This window comes from Strongylocentrotus purpuratus, unplaced genomic scaffold (genome assembly GCF_000002235.5).
Source record: "Strongylocentrotus purpuratus isolate Spur 01 unplaced genomic scaffold, Spur_5.0 spur5_scaffold_4, whole genome shotgun sequence".
NCBI classification, from domain to species: domain Eukaryota; kingdom Metazoa; phylum Echinodermata; class Echinoidea; order Camarodonta; family Strongylocentrotidae; genus Strongylocentrotus; species Strongylocentrotus purpuratus.
In genome coordinates this window covers 8,207,419-8,225,039 of record NW_022145610.1, presented here as the reverse complement: position 1 = coordinate 8,225,039, position 17,621 = coordinate 8,207,419, and the positions used below count along the sequence as shown (strand labels likewise).

Here is a 17,621-nt window from a genome sequence, read left to right as displayed (position 1 = left end):
GCTAGTGCCCTTTGGTAAGGCATTAAATCCTCATTACCAAGTCCCTTGGAGAGGACTTAAAGCCGTTGGTCCCCTGGTTGCTTACTAACAGGCATACACATGCTTTCATAGCAGTAGGTTAAAACAACCCACCATCAACTCAATGGTTTTTTGTTGCGGATCGTATAGGATAACAGCTTGGAATATGGTGGGGTTTTAGGCTTACATGTATGTCTGGAATAATGGTATAGCGTTAAGATTATGGTTAGAGCTATAGTGTAATGGGTTCAGATTGAAATTTAACTCAATGAGTTAAATTTCAATCTGAAACAACATTGACTGCATTTAGTTCTGCTTTCTTGTGTTGGAGTATATATTAATCCAACCTGCACACAGTAGCCTTTTAAAGTTCTTCCAATGTACACAAATTCTGTGGCCCGTATTATGAAGTCGGGTTTAAGTCTAGTCTAAGTCTCGCCTAACTCTCAGATTTAAACCTAGGTTTAACATTACGTTTCTGAAGTGAGGTTTAACTTAAACCTAGGTTTAAGTCTGGTCTAACTTTGTAGAAATTGTACAGATATTTAGACCAGGGGTACACCTAGTTTAAGTTGGGTCTAATTATTTTTTGAAATGGCTTATTTATTAGATATCGAGAGAAGAAGAAACCGTCAAGACCAATAACTGCAAATAATTAGATTATATTTTTTTGTACACAACAATTATATGATAGAATTGTCCATGACTACCTTAAATCCGCTGATCAAATTGCCAATTTGAGATACACAAAGATTAAGTGATCTCATATTTTGATCATTTGTAACTCTTGGGCCATTTTATTTAACGTTTTCGCCATGCTGCTTCTCGTATTTTGCTCCTTTTTTCAATAGTTTGATTGCCTTTTCACTTTAATCCCTTCATCAACCTGTAGGGTTCTTCCGTCAGTTTGGGCGGAGCGATCTCGACGATGAGGAGGAGGTGGAGATCCAACGAGATGTCTTCCTTGGGGGATCATGCAGGGATAGTCATTGGAGAGAAGAGATTGTCATCCCAATCCTCAGGTTTGTTTGAATACCATTTATTTAGTTTTTAGTTTCATTGTAATTCTCCTTACAATTTATTCATTACTACAATGTAAGTGGTGACCTTTTATCAAATGTTGTCTCTTTGCGTCAAGAGATTGACATGGACAATTTGGGGGCTTAAGTGCTCATTTGTACTGAACAGTAGACTAGAGCAAGGAACTAAATTGAGCTCATTATTCATCAATCCTTATACCGGTAGATGTAATTAAAATAAAATAGCAAATTTGGTTAAGATTCAAATCAAGTAAATAGTAGAAAATACAGGCACTTGAAGTTAACACCTTTTTGTGGTTTCAAGTTTCAAGTATATTTATTTCCACTTTATCAAAGATAACATTATTGAACATAATGAACATGGTAATAATTATAGCTAAACATACAATATAGAAACAATAGTTATAACAAAAGATACAATTATAAGTATGATATTATTGCATAAAAAACTAAATAAAGTGGGGGATCTACTGAAAAGCAAAACCTGTATTATGCAGGTCCCAGTTAATAGGTTTGTATATACATTTTTGTGATAATGTATCACATCGCAAGTTTTTGTACAATTTTGCAAGCCATGGCGCTTTCTCCATGACTCTCATGAAATATCAAAATTTGATTTTTTAGCACATGAATGTTTAAATAAGAATTCATGCTCTATTGGCTACCAGGGTAAATATGTTGATAAAAGATCAGAGATATTTGATTGGAGTGATTTTAGCCAAGGCAAAGCACCTTATGGAAGTTACAATTGGGTACCTGATACGATGCAAACATCATTGTGGTTTGGATGAAAATGGCTGGAATGCTCCCTGTGAAGCGGAGAATGTGTATTTTAGATTTAAAATTGTAAGTTTCATACAGTGAAAAGTGCAATATGTATCATTCTTTGAATCGTTACTTTAACTTAAAAGGCTCTGAAATTATATCAATTCTAAAAAATGTAAAATTCTCCCAATAAAGTGGAGAGTATGTAGTTTAAATTTAGAATTGTAAGTGTCATCCAGGTGACCGGTTTAATACACTGTATCATGCTTTGAATAGTTAGAAAGGCTCTGAAATAGATTACACACACAAAAAGGCACACTAAGAATTGGAGCAGACTTTGCCTTTTGAATGATGTTTGAGTTTATGCAAATTCTAGTTTATTTTGTTCTTTCCATCTTCCAGGAAGAATGGCTTGACCTACTTTGACCCCGTGGTGCCCAACTGGAATCTTAGATACCTCCCTCTAGAGGCCCAAGCCAAGGATAACTGTAACTACCTCTTATACGTCATCAACAATCTATCCAGGTCAGCTGCTTCCATGGTGGAGGTAAGATAGTATAGATATAATGACTGCTATGATAGGCATAGCTGTTTCTATAGGCTCACAGGGACGTTACATCCTGCCATGACCCAAAGGCCTGCTGCGGCAGGTGGTGGGCTGAGGGGTCACGGCAGGATGTAACGTCCCCTAGAGCCAGTATAGAAACAGCTATGCCTCGAATATTAAAGCAGTCGATATATCTTTTGTATACCGAATTCACAAACAAATCTAAAAAGAATTCTTACCTTTTTCTTTTATTTTTTAAAATTTTATTCATTTATTCTCCACTCATGGGATGGAATGCCCTTGTCAGCTATTAGCTGTTTTTCAAAGGGGTCCAAGCCAAGATAAAAACATAAAATCAGAATAATCAATACATGTATATAAGTATTTACATAATATAAAACTAAAATATACTAAAAGTATACTATCTACAACAACAACAATAACATCACTATGGGGGAAAGCATCTACAAAACGAGGAATGTGTCTGTTCATGGTAAAAACGGATAAGGGAATAACGAAAAAAAATTATGAATAAGAAGAAAAGAAAGAAAACAAGGGTTCTTGTATTTTTAGCTTAATATGTTAAATATAGGGTGTTAAGTCTGTCTGCTAAGAATGGTCAGGATGATGGGGTTACTATTTATGTGACGCTTACAGGCTTCAATTGATACAGTGGTGGAATTAGGGTAATTCAGCTCATTCCAAATCTTGGCCCCCGATAAGAGAGTGATCTTTTCCCGTAATTGGTCTTCGGTTGAGTGAGTCTTAATTTATGCGGACCGGACCTTGTACAATATACTGATTCATGAATACAAAGATACTGCTAAGATAAGGTGCACAAATGTTATGAACAGAGCAATACATGCTAATAGTTTGGACCATTGTATATATAAGCGATTTAATTTCAAGGTATCATATAAATTATTTGAAGGATACATATAATCAACATTCATAACGATACAAAGTGGTCTATTTTGTAATACTTGCAATTGACTTAGGTGAGTCTTTAAAGCATTTGCCCAGACTGCGCTACAATAATAAAAATGGCATTGAATAATTGATTCATAAAAAGTCAAAGCAGTGATCTGATTAATGTATGGACGCAATCTTTTCAAGAGACATATACATTTAATTACTTGTTTCTGTACATGATCAACTTAATTTTTCCATAACATATTTTGATCAATGACAACACCTAGATATTTACATGATTGGACCCTTTTAATTTCCTTATTATCTATATACATATAACAATCATCAATAATATCGTGTAATCTTTTCAAATGCTGCTGAGTGCCTATAAACATTACTTCACATTTGTTTGGGTTAACCATTAATTTATTATCTTTTAATCAGCATGATAAACTTGAAAGATCTTCATTTAGTTTGTTACAAACTTTGACTGGGTTTTTTGATGACGTAAAAATACATGTGTCGTTGGCATATAATGCTATATCACATAAGTGCACATTATGGGGCATATCATTAACAAATATTAAGAATAATAGAGGGCCCAACAACGAGCCTTGAGGTACCCCGCATGTAATTTCAATTTCAATGGTCGATACATCATTAAATACAAATGAAGTTACATTAGGAGTGGCAGTCATTGGATTTGCATTATTCCCATTATTTACAAAAGTATCATGTAAAGATACTTATACCAATTGTTGAAAATAATCATTAAAAGAGTTAGATAATTCTTGTCCACAAATAAAGCGATCATTTACTTTTATGGAAGAAACTCAGGATTCAGTTTCTTTTCGGGTATTAAATATCGCAATGTTTTCCAAATCATTTTCACATCTCGTACAGCCGATTCAATTTTGTTGAAATAAATTACGCTTCGCTCTACAAATATCAGCTGTAACACTATTGCGAGCTTGTTTATAATTATTCCAATCATCCGTTTCTTTCGATCTTTTGGCCTTTCTTTTCGAGCGTTCTCTGCAACAAATTAATTGTAAGATATTGGGTGTCATCCAAGGGGATTCTTTTTGTTTATTTCTAGTTTTTCTGAGTGGTGCATGTTTATCAACCACCTTCATTATTAATGAGAGGAAAACTGAGCAAGCTACTTCTGGATTATGCATTTCGTACATGGGATCAAAGTCAATATTATTTATATCTCTTCTAAATGCTCCGTTATCAAATATCTTCAAATTTCCCCCTGTTATATACTTATGAGTATTACTATTAAAGCACCAGGGTTTTCCAATAACACAATATATCATAAAACGATCACTTACAGATACTTCAATAACACCACTCTCACTTATTTTTTGTTCATTGTTACAAAATATAAGATCGATTGTAGTAGAGGATGCTGCAGTTACTCGTGTATGTTTATCAATAAATTGTGCACAATTGTAAGATTCCATGATATCTAGAAGCTTTCTAGTATTTCATGATACAATGTTATTTGTCACATCACAATCACTATGAACATGACAGACAATGAAAGCGGACAAAATATACAGTTCCTCAGGTAGACAAAGGGACAGCCCTTCACTGCTATTATGTAAAAATGTGTAGAACAGGTGTCACATGCATATTCACCTGTTCTACACATTTTTACATAATAGCAGTGAAGGGATGTTCCTTTGTTTTCCTGAGGAACTGTATATTTTGTCCGCTTTCATTGTCTGTCATGTTCATAGTGAATTCATGTCCCCAAGAACAAGATATGGAACCCTCATATCATCAACTGTTTGAATTACTCTCTCAAACACGTTAAACACTTCAAGATTCGAATTTGGAGTTCTATACCAACAAATGGTTTTTTGTTTCCAAATTCAATTTCAGTGACAATTAGTTCCAAATTATTACATGTATCTTTAAACAGTTCATCTTTAATGTACATCGCAACTCCACCTCCGAATCTATTCCTATCGCGTCGTATGATTGTATATCCAGGAATACAAATTTCACCTTCATCAATCTTTTCACATAAATGAGTTTCACTGAGAGTCATTATATCTTAGCATAATAACCATACACCTTATTTCGTCAGTATGTTTGATTATCGATAAACAATTTAAATGAGCTATTTTAAGTCCCTTCAGTGACTTCTATAAACTGAATCATCGTCCCCATCCATAAAGTTAAGCATTTGATTATTTCTGACCGGCATAGAAATGAAAAGTACAAAACATAAGTTAAAAACAACAAACAACTACAAAGATGAAAATCACATGTTACGAAAATGCACTAATAAATAGGGCTTTCAAAACTTTTCCAGGGAAAGGGAACGTGGCAAACAAAACAGCTCATTGTTCAGCTTCAGTCACTTTCGGTTATTGTCAGCATTTCATAATGCATTTACATCATTCTCACTTCGAATAACTTTGAAAATGGTTTGTCCATTAGTAGCAGCCACTTTGGCGATTACTCTCCCATCACTTGACCATGCTGTCTCCACATTCTTCTTCTTCTTGGCAATGTTGAGGAGACACAGATTGGCCTTTGTCAGTTGTTCCTGTATCACAATCGAAGATCCTTTGAGAACCCGCCGACGGGAAATTACCGAGTGACGAGTTCGGTACGAGACGAATTTCACGTCAATGGGGGGTGGTTGCTGCGGTGGAGGTCTTCCATCTTACGCGATTGGCCCCTTGTTCAGGTTGCCCATGCGATGCGAGCGATCTATATCATCTTCAGTGATGCTCAGCCCAAGTTGGCCCAATCAGCCCAATCAGGTCATCTGTGGATTCATTCTTCTCCTCTCGGACCCCGAAGAATTGCAGATAATTTCTTCGGGAGTATTGCTCTAGGTCGGCAGATTATCCATCATTCTGCGTTGACTGTCGTCAATGGACGAGAGGCGAGCGATCATCTTTGGCTTGGGATCTATTTTCCACCTCAACGTCCATCAAGCTACTCTCCTGCTCATCCAAGCAGTCGTATAATCTGGCGAACTCCTTTTGCACAGCCTCATGAATAGTAATGTGAATCAACTTAAACAGCTTTTTGTTTTCGTCTTGGAAGCCCGAAAACATGTCATTCATGAGCTTGTGTGTGGCGTCATCTATCCCAGGCTCCGGCTCACACGCGGCCATGTTGAAATCAGAATCAAATTATCAACTATGAGTTTAAAGTTGGTGTATAAATAAATAAATGTGTATCATATATGTCTATATTTCACAATCAGATATGTTCACGAATATGTCAACATATATGAGACACAATACAAGAAGCAGTTCATATGCAGGATAATGTGCAATTATAAGCAGTGAAGGGATATGTATCTCTCACATACTATCAAAGTCATTAATCAGAAGAATAAAGATTGGTTAAAACATCACAGAAAATCTGAGACACTGTCTGTTAATCTCCGCTGGAAAGTTGCCTGAATGTTATGATCATTCAGGAATCGCACACACTAAGCAACCAAATCACACACACACTGTATGGTATCTGCGCTCGCGCAAAGAAACTGTTTATACGTGAACCCATCGGGATCTCAGCACATTTTAAAGGGAAATCCAACCTTGATAGCAAACTTATCTAGAATAAAGCAGAAAAATCAGAGAAGCATACTGACGAAAGTTTGAATGAAATCGAACAAAAAATTAGAAAGTTACGATTTTTGGAAAGTTGCAATTACTATAGGTATGGGCTCTTCAAATTGGCTGAATTGACGATGTCTATGTGATGTAGTGACGTACATGTACAGCTTTTCCATTTGCTCCAATACACAAAAGGACTAAAATTTGAACTTTTCATAAATGAATGACTCAGGATGGTCTGTTCTTTTTAGAGGACCTGTACTCTCCATGATATATATTGAGTAGTGCCCCGAGGGTGAAGGCACTTATGAGAAAAACAGAAATAAGTAAGATTTTTGTTGGCGACAAACGGGAGAGCCAATCCTGCACTACAGTGTACGTCACAATCAACTAACGAAATTGCCGATTTGAGATTCGAACAGCCGTAATGATCTCATATTTCAAACACTCATAACTTTCTTAATATTGGTCTGATTTATTTCAAACTTTCACCATTCTGTTTCTCTAATTTTTATGTTTTCATTCAAATGAACTTATTGGAGGGGTTGGATTGCCCTTAACTATTCGTCCCGTTAACCGGGGCAATGGGCATCTTTCTCATGAACTATTGACCGTTACCCGGGGCAACTGGCATTGTTCATTTCTTTGCGGGAATAGCTAAAATCACGATTCCAATTTCGACCGATCAGATAATAATAATAATACTCAGTTCTTTTATAGCCCATAACACATTACAGGATAGCATGTCCCTATGCGCTTTAAATAGAAAGGAAAGAATTACAAGAAAAAGTCATACAAATTAGAAAATCCACTTAGAAGCAAAGAAGTACATGTAGTGTTGGACGCTGAGTTCATGGGTGTACACTTTTAACCTTGAATAAATATGTTTTAAGAGAAACCTTAAACTTGTTTAAATTATTGTGATTTCTCATGAAATCTGGAAGTGAATTCCATAAAAATGAGGAGGCGTGTGTAAAAGAATGTTCACCGTATGTTTTTGTTGAGGTGGGAGGGACAATGAATAATGATTTTGAGCTTGATCTTAAAGTACGAGTAGGCCGATATAATGATAAAAGTTCACATAAATAAGAAGTGGCAATGTCATGAAAGCATTCGTATGCAAAAACTAATAGTTTAAACAAAATACGGGAGTGGACAGGAAGCCAATGTAGATTTCGTGGTACAGGAGTAATTGATTCGTATTTCCGAGTTTGGGTCACTAATCTTGCTGCTGAATTTTGAATAGTTTGCAATTTTTGATTTGTCGCTGAGGAAGACCGAAAAGAAGACTGTTACAAAAATCAATGTGGCATAAAACAAATGCATACATGCCAACTGTTCAGATTAAAGAGGAACATTCCTCTTTTTGGGAGAAGATAATTATCATTTTAATGCAGGTGTTCCTCTTCCTGTACAAATTTGTCTGTAGTATTGAATAGGAGAGTTAGGATTGTTCCTCTTTTTTTGAAAATAGCATAATTTGTACAGATTTCTGATTTTCAAATGTTGGCATGTATGCAAATGCATGGATTAATTTTTCAGTGGTGGGCCTATCCAAAAAAGCACGTATTTTTTCAATCCTGTACAAAGCATACGAAGCAGCGCAACATTTTTGAGATACAAAATTTTTAAATGTCAACCGACAATCAAAAATCACTCCTAAGCTTCTACAAGATCTGTTTGCATGTAACAATGTCCCATCTAGATCTATAGACTGAATAGATTGCGTTTCTCGAAAACGTGAAAAAATGTGGAGGAACTCTGTTTTACTAGTGTTTAGCTTCAGGCTATTTAGCTGAGACCACTCCTTGATGGCGTGTATACAGTTTAAGATTTCAGTAGTTGGATCAAAATCATTCGATTTTTTTAAAGGACACATACAGTTGCGTATCATCCGCATAGAACATCTTTTGTATATGATACCTATCTATTATGGACTCCAGTGGAGAAATATAAAGCGTAAACAAAATAGGACCTAACACAGATCCTTGCGGAACACCTTGAGTTAAAGAGTGGGTGGATAATCGTTCATTTCCAATAATAACACGATGGCTTCGGCCCAACAGATACGATTGGAACCATTTCAGAGCCTGGTCACAAATTCCAAGTTTGTGTTCCAAACGCTTCAAGAGATTGTCGTGATCTATGGTGTCAAAAGCCGATGAAAAATCTAGTAATATGAGAATTACTTCTTCACCCTTGTCTAATGACATCAGTATATCATTTGTGACCCGAAGAAGAGCTGTTTCGACTCCATAAAACTGACGATAACCTGATTGGAATTTGGCATAAAGATCATTTTCTTTAAGATAGGCTTGCAACTGGGAAGCTGCAAGCTTTTCTAAGATCTTGGCGAAGAATCTTAGATTAGCGATTGGACGATAGTTCTTTAAATCTTCTGTATTCAATTAATTTGGGTAGGATATTGGCACACTTAAATTTATCGGGGACGCACCCAGTTACAAACGAATCATTAACAATAGTTGTCATGTTTGGAACCAATTCATCTAAGAATTTTTTAAGAAAAGGAGTTGGAATGGGGTCAAGATCGCATGTCGTTGAGGAAGATTTCATAATACAACTATGTACTTCTTCATCAGTTACTGTTCTGTAATGCCCAAAAGATGATGACCTGTATCGCTCTTCGACAAAACATAATTCAGTAGCATTGGAGGTGGAGGACTGTAGCTGATGTGTGATGTTTTCTACTTTCTCGACGAAGTACATAACAAAGTGTTCTGCTAATGAGTCACCAGCGCCATCAGTGGTTGGAATAGTTAGAGAAGTGGTAGGCCGCCTCAACTGTTCAAGTTCATGCGGGGTACATTCTCTAAGCTGATCACGATGATGCTTACTCCTTGCAGATCCCAGCTGGTCTGCTGGGCTGATGGGCTGCTTTTTGGAAATTCTCACGATCAATTTCCAATCCATTCGGAAAAGCTTTTCGTTCTAGCGCTTGGAGTTCCCGCTTGAGCTGACGGAGATCATCACAATACCATGGAGATTCAGGTCGACTTGTGATGATGCATGTAACTTCAGGGGCGTGCTTGTCAAGGAGAGAGAAAAGCGAATACTCAAACTGGTCATCCTGTTCTTAACATTGTTGGAAGAAAATGAGTTTAGTTCAGACAAAAGAATGATGAAATGCCTCAATGTTAATTTGTTGTATTTTCCTTGTTCTAATCTTCACCTTAATGGGCTTAGGTTTACAAATATTCATGGAGCATACAATGACATGATTTATTCAAAATGCTAAAGAGAGGTATATAATATATACTATTGAGGGGGGTAGGTTATCCAACATTTGCTCCAGGCTTTACTTTTTCAAAGAATAGGGTTAGGGTTAGGGTTAGGGATGCAATTGGGCTTTAGGTGAAGTTTAGGATTAGGGTTAAAGTTACATTAAGTACATTGTACAAGTACAAGCAAATTGTGTAGGGCCTCTCATGTCAGGGTATATTTCAAAACTCTATCATGCCTTTATTCTGACATTGCAATGCCTTGTTCATTCTAGGTTGCACATTACATCGGTCAAGATCGCAATGTAGTCCTATGCATACAGGATCTCACAGATGGAGTGGTGGTCGACGGAGAGGAGGTAATTATGGAAATTCTAATACTCATCTGTCTATATGCATGGTATTTCATTGTAAAGAATAAGTGTATACCTCTTGGGTTCTAACCATTAACAAAATTACTTACATTATTATGATATCACATGATTCATTACTCCAATGATTAATTACTCCAATGATTACAGATTCATGAATAGCTTGTGCCAGTTATGTAATTTTCAGAAATGGTGGAGGGGGAGGGGGGGATTCGGCCATCTCATGTAGGGTCAAAGGGCAATGGAACTTTCATTAAACTTTCTCTAAAAGTAGGTTCAATTGGAAGCATAAATGTTAAAGAAGTGGTTAAAGAAACAGAAATGAGGATTTGGAGGAGATAATCTCTTTCTCTCTGTCATAATACCATCAATACTAAAAGCACAATATCCATCATGAATACTTCCAATTAAAAATTGCCCCTCTTCTCCCCCCTCTCGACTTCCCGTTAGCTTACACCTAGGGCTGTCAAGGACTACAACAGAGGGCGCCAGTACCTGGCTGACGTGGCCAGCCGTGAGCGCGTCCCGATATTTGAGGATGTGACGGAGGCGACACATGCACTTGTGGAAAGGATCAAAAGAGACCAAGAGAAAGTGATGAGGGAGAATCCGTCTCCCTCTCACCATGCGTGTCACATCCCTGCAACCCCCCAGAACCCTGGGGATCCTAGGTCGCCCATGTCCTCCTGTCTTGGACTATGATACAAACAAGAGCCGATCGAGCAAACGCTCTCCTCTTTTCAGACTTGCCACACTCCTCCCCAGAAACCAGGGGCACATGTACATGTGGCTTAAATGCTTCTGCTGTGTCTTGGACTTGATGGACATCACCAGGGGTAATTGATGAGGAGATATAACCCCTTCCAATCAGAATACATTCATTGTAAGAACCTATGACACCACTGCAATCTATGCTACACTTGAAATCTATGCCTAAATTACCTTTCTTTCAAATATACCTGGAATTTGTAATGAATATAACGGTAATCCAGGGAATCAAAAGTGATATGTAGCAAGACATTCAGGTAGTAGAGTTTGCAGTAATGTCTCTGTACAATGTATATAGGTGAGATAGAAGCAAATTTCATCTAGGTGCGATTTCCTAGAAGTCAAACGAAGAGCAGAGACCAGAATTACACCCCTCATTGCTGATTAAAATTCTTGCCATAGTCCATTCATCAAAGCATAGGGACAATGTGGCAGTGATATGCTCTATAAAAGCATTGTATTATTATTGATATAGTAGTGAATGAAATTTATGTGAGAACCAAAGTACATTATAATTTGAATGCTTCTGTCACGAGAGCTGAAAGCTTTATGTTTTCGGGCTGTCTGTCTGTATGTCTGTCCGTCCCGCTATTCATTACTGTGGTTACTGTGATAACTTGAGAACTATTGAATGGTTGTTAACCAAACTTGGATGGAGGATGTATGAGCAGCGAAGGATGAAGAGATTAGATTTTTTGTGGAAGAGGTCAAAGTTCGAAGGTCATAGGGTTGTAAAAGTGCTAAAAAATGAAATATCTTGTTACCGCAATGGTAGGAAAAGCATTGAAGCAATTCAAACCAAACTTAAATGAAACATGTATGAGCATGCAGGGATGAACTGATTAAATATTGGGTTTAAGAGGTCAAAGGTCGCAGGTCATGAAAGTGTTACAAAGTCCAGAAAATATCTTATTACTGTGATAATTGAACAAAATTTGAACGAATGTTGCCAAACTTTGCTCATATATGTAAAACCACTCAAGAATTTAAGTGACAAGCATTTGGGTCTGTGGGGTCAGATATGTTGAAGGTCACAGGATCATTGATCAATGAATTTACATGTAGGCGGAGGGATATTAGAGCGCAGTCTTATTTATCTTGTTTATGTTTATTGTTTGTATGATGTCAACAGTGTTTGCAATTATTTTTAGAAGAGTAAATGTGATGACGTACGTTGTTGGCAAATGATTTGCACTACCAAAGAGTAGGAGGTGTTTTTAAATTTTGTATTATGTGTTTTTTGCCTATGCTTTCCCTTTTATAGTTTGAAAGCAATGAAAGTTCAAGGACTTCCTATTTTAATTGTGTCCATTTATAGCCGGAACCAAACCAAAGTCATTCAATTCATGAAATGTTGTTCAAATGATGTTGTAGAATGCTTCCCCCTTTGTCGTTATAGAACAAGTATACCATTTCTGTATAGCACTTTCCATGTAGATAGAAGTAGTCTTGTTGTACAGTCTGTAATGAAATATTACCTAGTAGCTGATATACGTGTACATAAATAGTTTTAAAAGAAATACACCGCATGAAAGTGATAGCATGCTTTTGTTTGTATTTTGAAGATGTATATGATCATACCGCCCCCCCCTTATAGACAGAAAACTTATCGTCTGCCGAGAGCCAGGAGGGCATTAACTAAATTCTTGTCCAGATAGTTAACTCTCTTCTGTCTCTCATCAGACCAACTTTCACATCTAAACTATGGATCCATACTAGACTTTGTGGCAATATATCATCACTAAGGGAAACATCTATACCTACATAAATATTGGCCGGTGATTATTTTTAACTGGTTCTTATTTTACGGTGGTTAACAAACTTTTATAGAACTTATTGTTGTGTTGCAAATTTGAAATACACACTTTGAAGATCAGGATATTATTCGTCATTTAGTAAATTCTCTTAAAAAAAAGAATATGGCAACATTGTTAGCATTTCAATCATGGATTTTAGAATGATGTATTTCTTTAGGCATGAGAGAATTTTTGTGGAAACACATTTTTTGATACTTTGAAAGATGCAATATCACTGCTCTTCACAGGTTCACATGTTCAAGTTTGAGCTTTGTTAAATTTAATTGATATGTGAGACAGAAAGACATAGATTCATTCATATCTGTAGTTTTTATATTGAAATTATGATGACAACATATTTTTGATACCCAAGGAATACGTTTTTCCATCAGGTTTACATAAATATGAACTACGATATCCTATAAATTATTCCTCTTAAATACAATTGATAATTACCAACACTTCAAATTGGTTTTCATAGTACAGTGGGGACAATGTACACAAAATAAAACCCATGTATTAAAGAGGACAGACATTACATGGGGATAATATGTAAACTCTTCATGGAGTATTTAGAAAATCACTATTCTCTTGAAAGAATTGCAATCTATTTGTCGTGGAAATTCATACATGCACATACATGTATCTAAATGATATTGTGTGATTACTACGTTTACTTTCTAATCTACTTTTCTTGTATTGTGATTTTTCTTGATGGTCAAACAGAGGGGAATTATGTATGATATAAAATTAAGGCAACTGCTTTGGTTCTTCCATTGTAGGGGAAATACGATTCCCCACGTGGTGCTATTAAATACTTAAACGATAATTATGTGTATTTGATTGACCGACTGTACATCAATATGCAATTTATGTGAAGTATATGTACATATATATGTTTACATTTTGTACAATGTTATATACCCCGGTAATGCCTTTTAAGCACTGATGATGTCATTGGATCTATATACATATACCTGATAACTTTGTAGCACCTCTTAGATAGTATTCGATCACGATGCCTAGAATTACCATTACGTATGACCTCAGATAACCTCTGACCTCTGTTTTTATAATTACCACACTCATCAAAGGTCAATTAAATATGTACATTGTAACCTCATGTTCCTGCACAATGAAGGAGTGCTATCCTTCTTGAAATAAAGAAGCAAATAAGAAATTGTGCACCAATTTCATTGTAGTGTTGTAATGAAGACACAGTTCAGATTTCCAATAGTTTTTGCATGTATAATATTATAGTCTGTTTGAACCCATGAGGGCCTTAACATGTATCATTTAACACAGGGTTAAATGCCATTGTGGCTTCAGACAATATATTCAAGAAATGTAGACCTATATGTATCTCAATAACCAAAACTACATACTACAAACCATTGCTGTCTTTACTTTTGTTCTGAGCCATTTCTAGGTTGACATTTATAGAAACCACTTCCTTATATCGGAATGAGTGTCTTGTGATATTGTGTTTATTAACAACGACACTCTTTTAATGATGACAATGATGACTTTTTATAACAATATTACTTGAACGTACACAATTTCCACTTTCATGTCTTTTGTCTGTTTTTTTAATACCTTACTCTTGTCATCTTTTTTAAATGTGGAAACATATTTTTGAGGGTTTGTGATATTATCAAATCCCTTGATGCTATTGAATTTAAATCAAATTAAATCGCAATGTCAGGTAGCCAACTCATGCTGCATTCAAATTACATTACACATTATCTAGCGAGTGAGGCGAATATGTGGAATTCTATTTCCAAACTGAAATTTCATATAAATGTTGTACAAAAGCTACTTTTGTAGACAAATTGGCTTTTTTCATTCAGTGAAAAGGCCAAAATATCTGTGAAAGAAAGCATGTACATATTTTTGGTGCAATATTTTTGTTATCTCACATTTTATAGGAAAATTGACATTATTTGAATGTACAATCAATGAAGATAATGTGGAAACTCGAATACTTTCAAATCATATTCTTTAGAAATAGATCAGTTTTCAGAAACAAATTTTCTTTCGTGCTGTTTTCAGGTAGGTCTTGCTTTGATTGAATTCACTTACAAAATCTAATTTAGAGGGATTTCAATACCCTATTGTAATGCCTAAATAAATCTTGTGTGGATTGTGTAGTAACTCATCGACATGTTCATCCATTTTAATTGATGAGGCACAAGGTGATTTGTCCTATTTTGATTTATAAAAAAAACCCTTTTCAGTCGAGTGTTTTTTATTCGATCATTTAGTTCTTGCATTTGTGAAAGTATGCTTTGATACTATTCTTATGGCATGAGAAATTGAGTTTGTATATTTTTACCCCGTTTTGCAATGATGCCAAAAATACTTTGGCAACCTTTGTTATTAGATGTAATGTAAATCTATATTTTCAAAGTAGGAATATACATTTAGAATTGCCTATATTCGACTGCTGTGTCCTCCGCACATTGTTGCCGTACACTCCTTCAAATGAAATGTCGATTTGAATATTGAAAATTATATCAATAAAGAGAAATTTATTTGTTAAGATGATTAGTATGTGTATGTATAGAAAGACATCTTCGTGTCAATCCATTACCACAAATAGTAATTATCATATTAATTAAAAAAAATATGTCAGCTGTGAAGGTGAATCTTTCAATGATTAGTCAGATAATGGCTATGTAATCATAATTTTTTTGTTTGTAACCTTTTATTTCAGGTAAACAGATTTTGGTGTTGAGGAAATAAGTGTTTTGCGTCATTCTGTTACTATGAAATTACCCAGAGTGTATACGATTCTACTATTATATGTCCATTTCACTTGAGAATTTATCGTTATTTTTTTTGAAAGTCGAGTTTATTGCCAGATGCATTGAATATGTGCAACACTCAGTATATGAAATAATGCAGTCCAAATTTATACCACGATACTTTTATATATATCTTAAAATAGTGTTGAGTGAACCTATGACAGACATGTAGTAAGTAAATAAAAAGTACACCAGATTTTGATTAAAAACGTTTTATTTGTAACCAAGCTTAATTTGTGGATGGTTTAGAGGTACTTTTAAATCCAACAACTGAGTTACCTTTTATAATAAAAACAGTATAGAGATATCGACTGCTACGAGAAGACTGGCTGTTTTTATACGCTCAAGGGAAAGTTTCATCCGCAGCTATCACCCCAAGGCGCGCCTAGGTGGGCGGCGCGCCGAGGGGTGATAGCAGGATGCAACTTTTCCGCGAGGCAGTATAGAAACAACCAGTCCTTGAATATTATAGCAGTCGATATCTCTTTTATATATCGAATTGACACAAAAATCTACCAAGAATTCCTACCTTATTCTTTTCTTGAGTAAAGATTGGATAAAACATCACAGAAAATCTGAGACACTGTCTGTTTATCTTTGCTGGAAAAAAGACTGAAAGTTTCAATAATTTGGGAATCGCAGACAAAAAGCACTGTATGGTGTCCGCGCTCGCACAAACAAAATTATAACACGTAAACCAATGGGGATTGCAGTATGAGGGCACTTTTCAAAAGACTATTGACTGGTAGGCGGGGCATGGCTAAAATCAACTCCAATTTCGACCAATCAGATTGCTAGATTTCTAAAGTGAGGTATATAATTGCAAGTGACATAGCGCCTCTATAGCACTTTGAGATGCCATCCAAGCAGTGACAGTGTGAGTTTAGTGAATGCGTATGGTTTCAGAATAGATATGTCTTCAAACTCTGTTTGAATTGTTCTCTTGTTGATGATGATTTCAATTGAGGAAGGAGCCTGTTCTAGAGCTTGAAAGCATCTAGTATATTCAGGATATTATTGACTGGTTGAATGAAGGTCACTGACGATGCTAAACGATCGAATGCGCCGTGAATGAGAACGTCTCACAAGACACTGCCTGTTCTATCTGTCTCTGTCCGTCTTTCTTCTGTCCAAAGAACGAACCATCAAAGTGAATAGCCTGATGAAGCTTATCATACCAAAACATTCACATATACACTCGGCTTTGCAACACGTTTCATTTATGGAAAGTAAAAAGTTCATTCTCTAAAAAAAAAAAAATCTGTAAGAAATACTTTGCCAAACATATGGAACACTCATATGAAAACAGCTCAATATTTAAACAAAAAATAAAACTGACCTTTTATTCTGAGTATCGTTAAAATTACCTTCCAAACCTTTTTGCCCCCCTCCAATTTTAAATTATTTTATACATGTTTTTGTAGGGTTTTGTCTTTATATTGTGTTTATCCTTGTATTTTGTGATATTTTTAACTCATATATGCTCAATAATATAAATAATATAAATCATAATATTCGGGGAACTTTTTATACAAAGCCAACATGGGCTTTTCCTTAGTTTTCCAATTTCATTTTAAACTATTGTAATAACTGACCATTCCTTGTATGTATATATACTTGTATGTTTATTTGCATTTGCTGTGTTTTTATGAAAATGAAATAAATAAACAAACTTGATATATATATATATATATATTACATAAAATATGGGTAGATGGGGCCAATGATTAATAAAGGACAGTGCTACATTTTAATTTTACCT

The 17,621-nt window shown here is 35.5% G+C and overlaps 1 protein-coding gene across 2 annotated transcripts in view; it reads left to right on the top strand.

Annotated features, from left to right (window-relative positions):
• LOC100888673 overlaps positions 1-16,068 on the top strand; it is a 33,819-nt gene extending 17,751 nt beyond the window's left edge. For both annotated transcript variants that reach the window (XM_011663378.2, XM_003724005.3), the window contains exons 11-14: positions 911-1,040; positions 2,226-2,370; positions 10,393-10,476; positions 10,939-16,068. In XM_011663378.2, coding sequence (XP_011661680.2) covers positions 911-1,040; positions 2,226-2,370; positions 10,393-10,476; positions 10,939-11,190 — 611 coding nt within the window. In that variant the 3' untranslated portion in view covers positions 11,191-16,068. The remainder of the gene's footprint in view (positions 1-910; positions 1,041-2,225; positions 2,371-10,392; positions 10,477-10,938) is intronic.
• Positions 16,069-17,621: the final 1,553 nt, after the last annotated feature.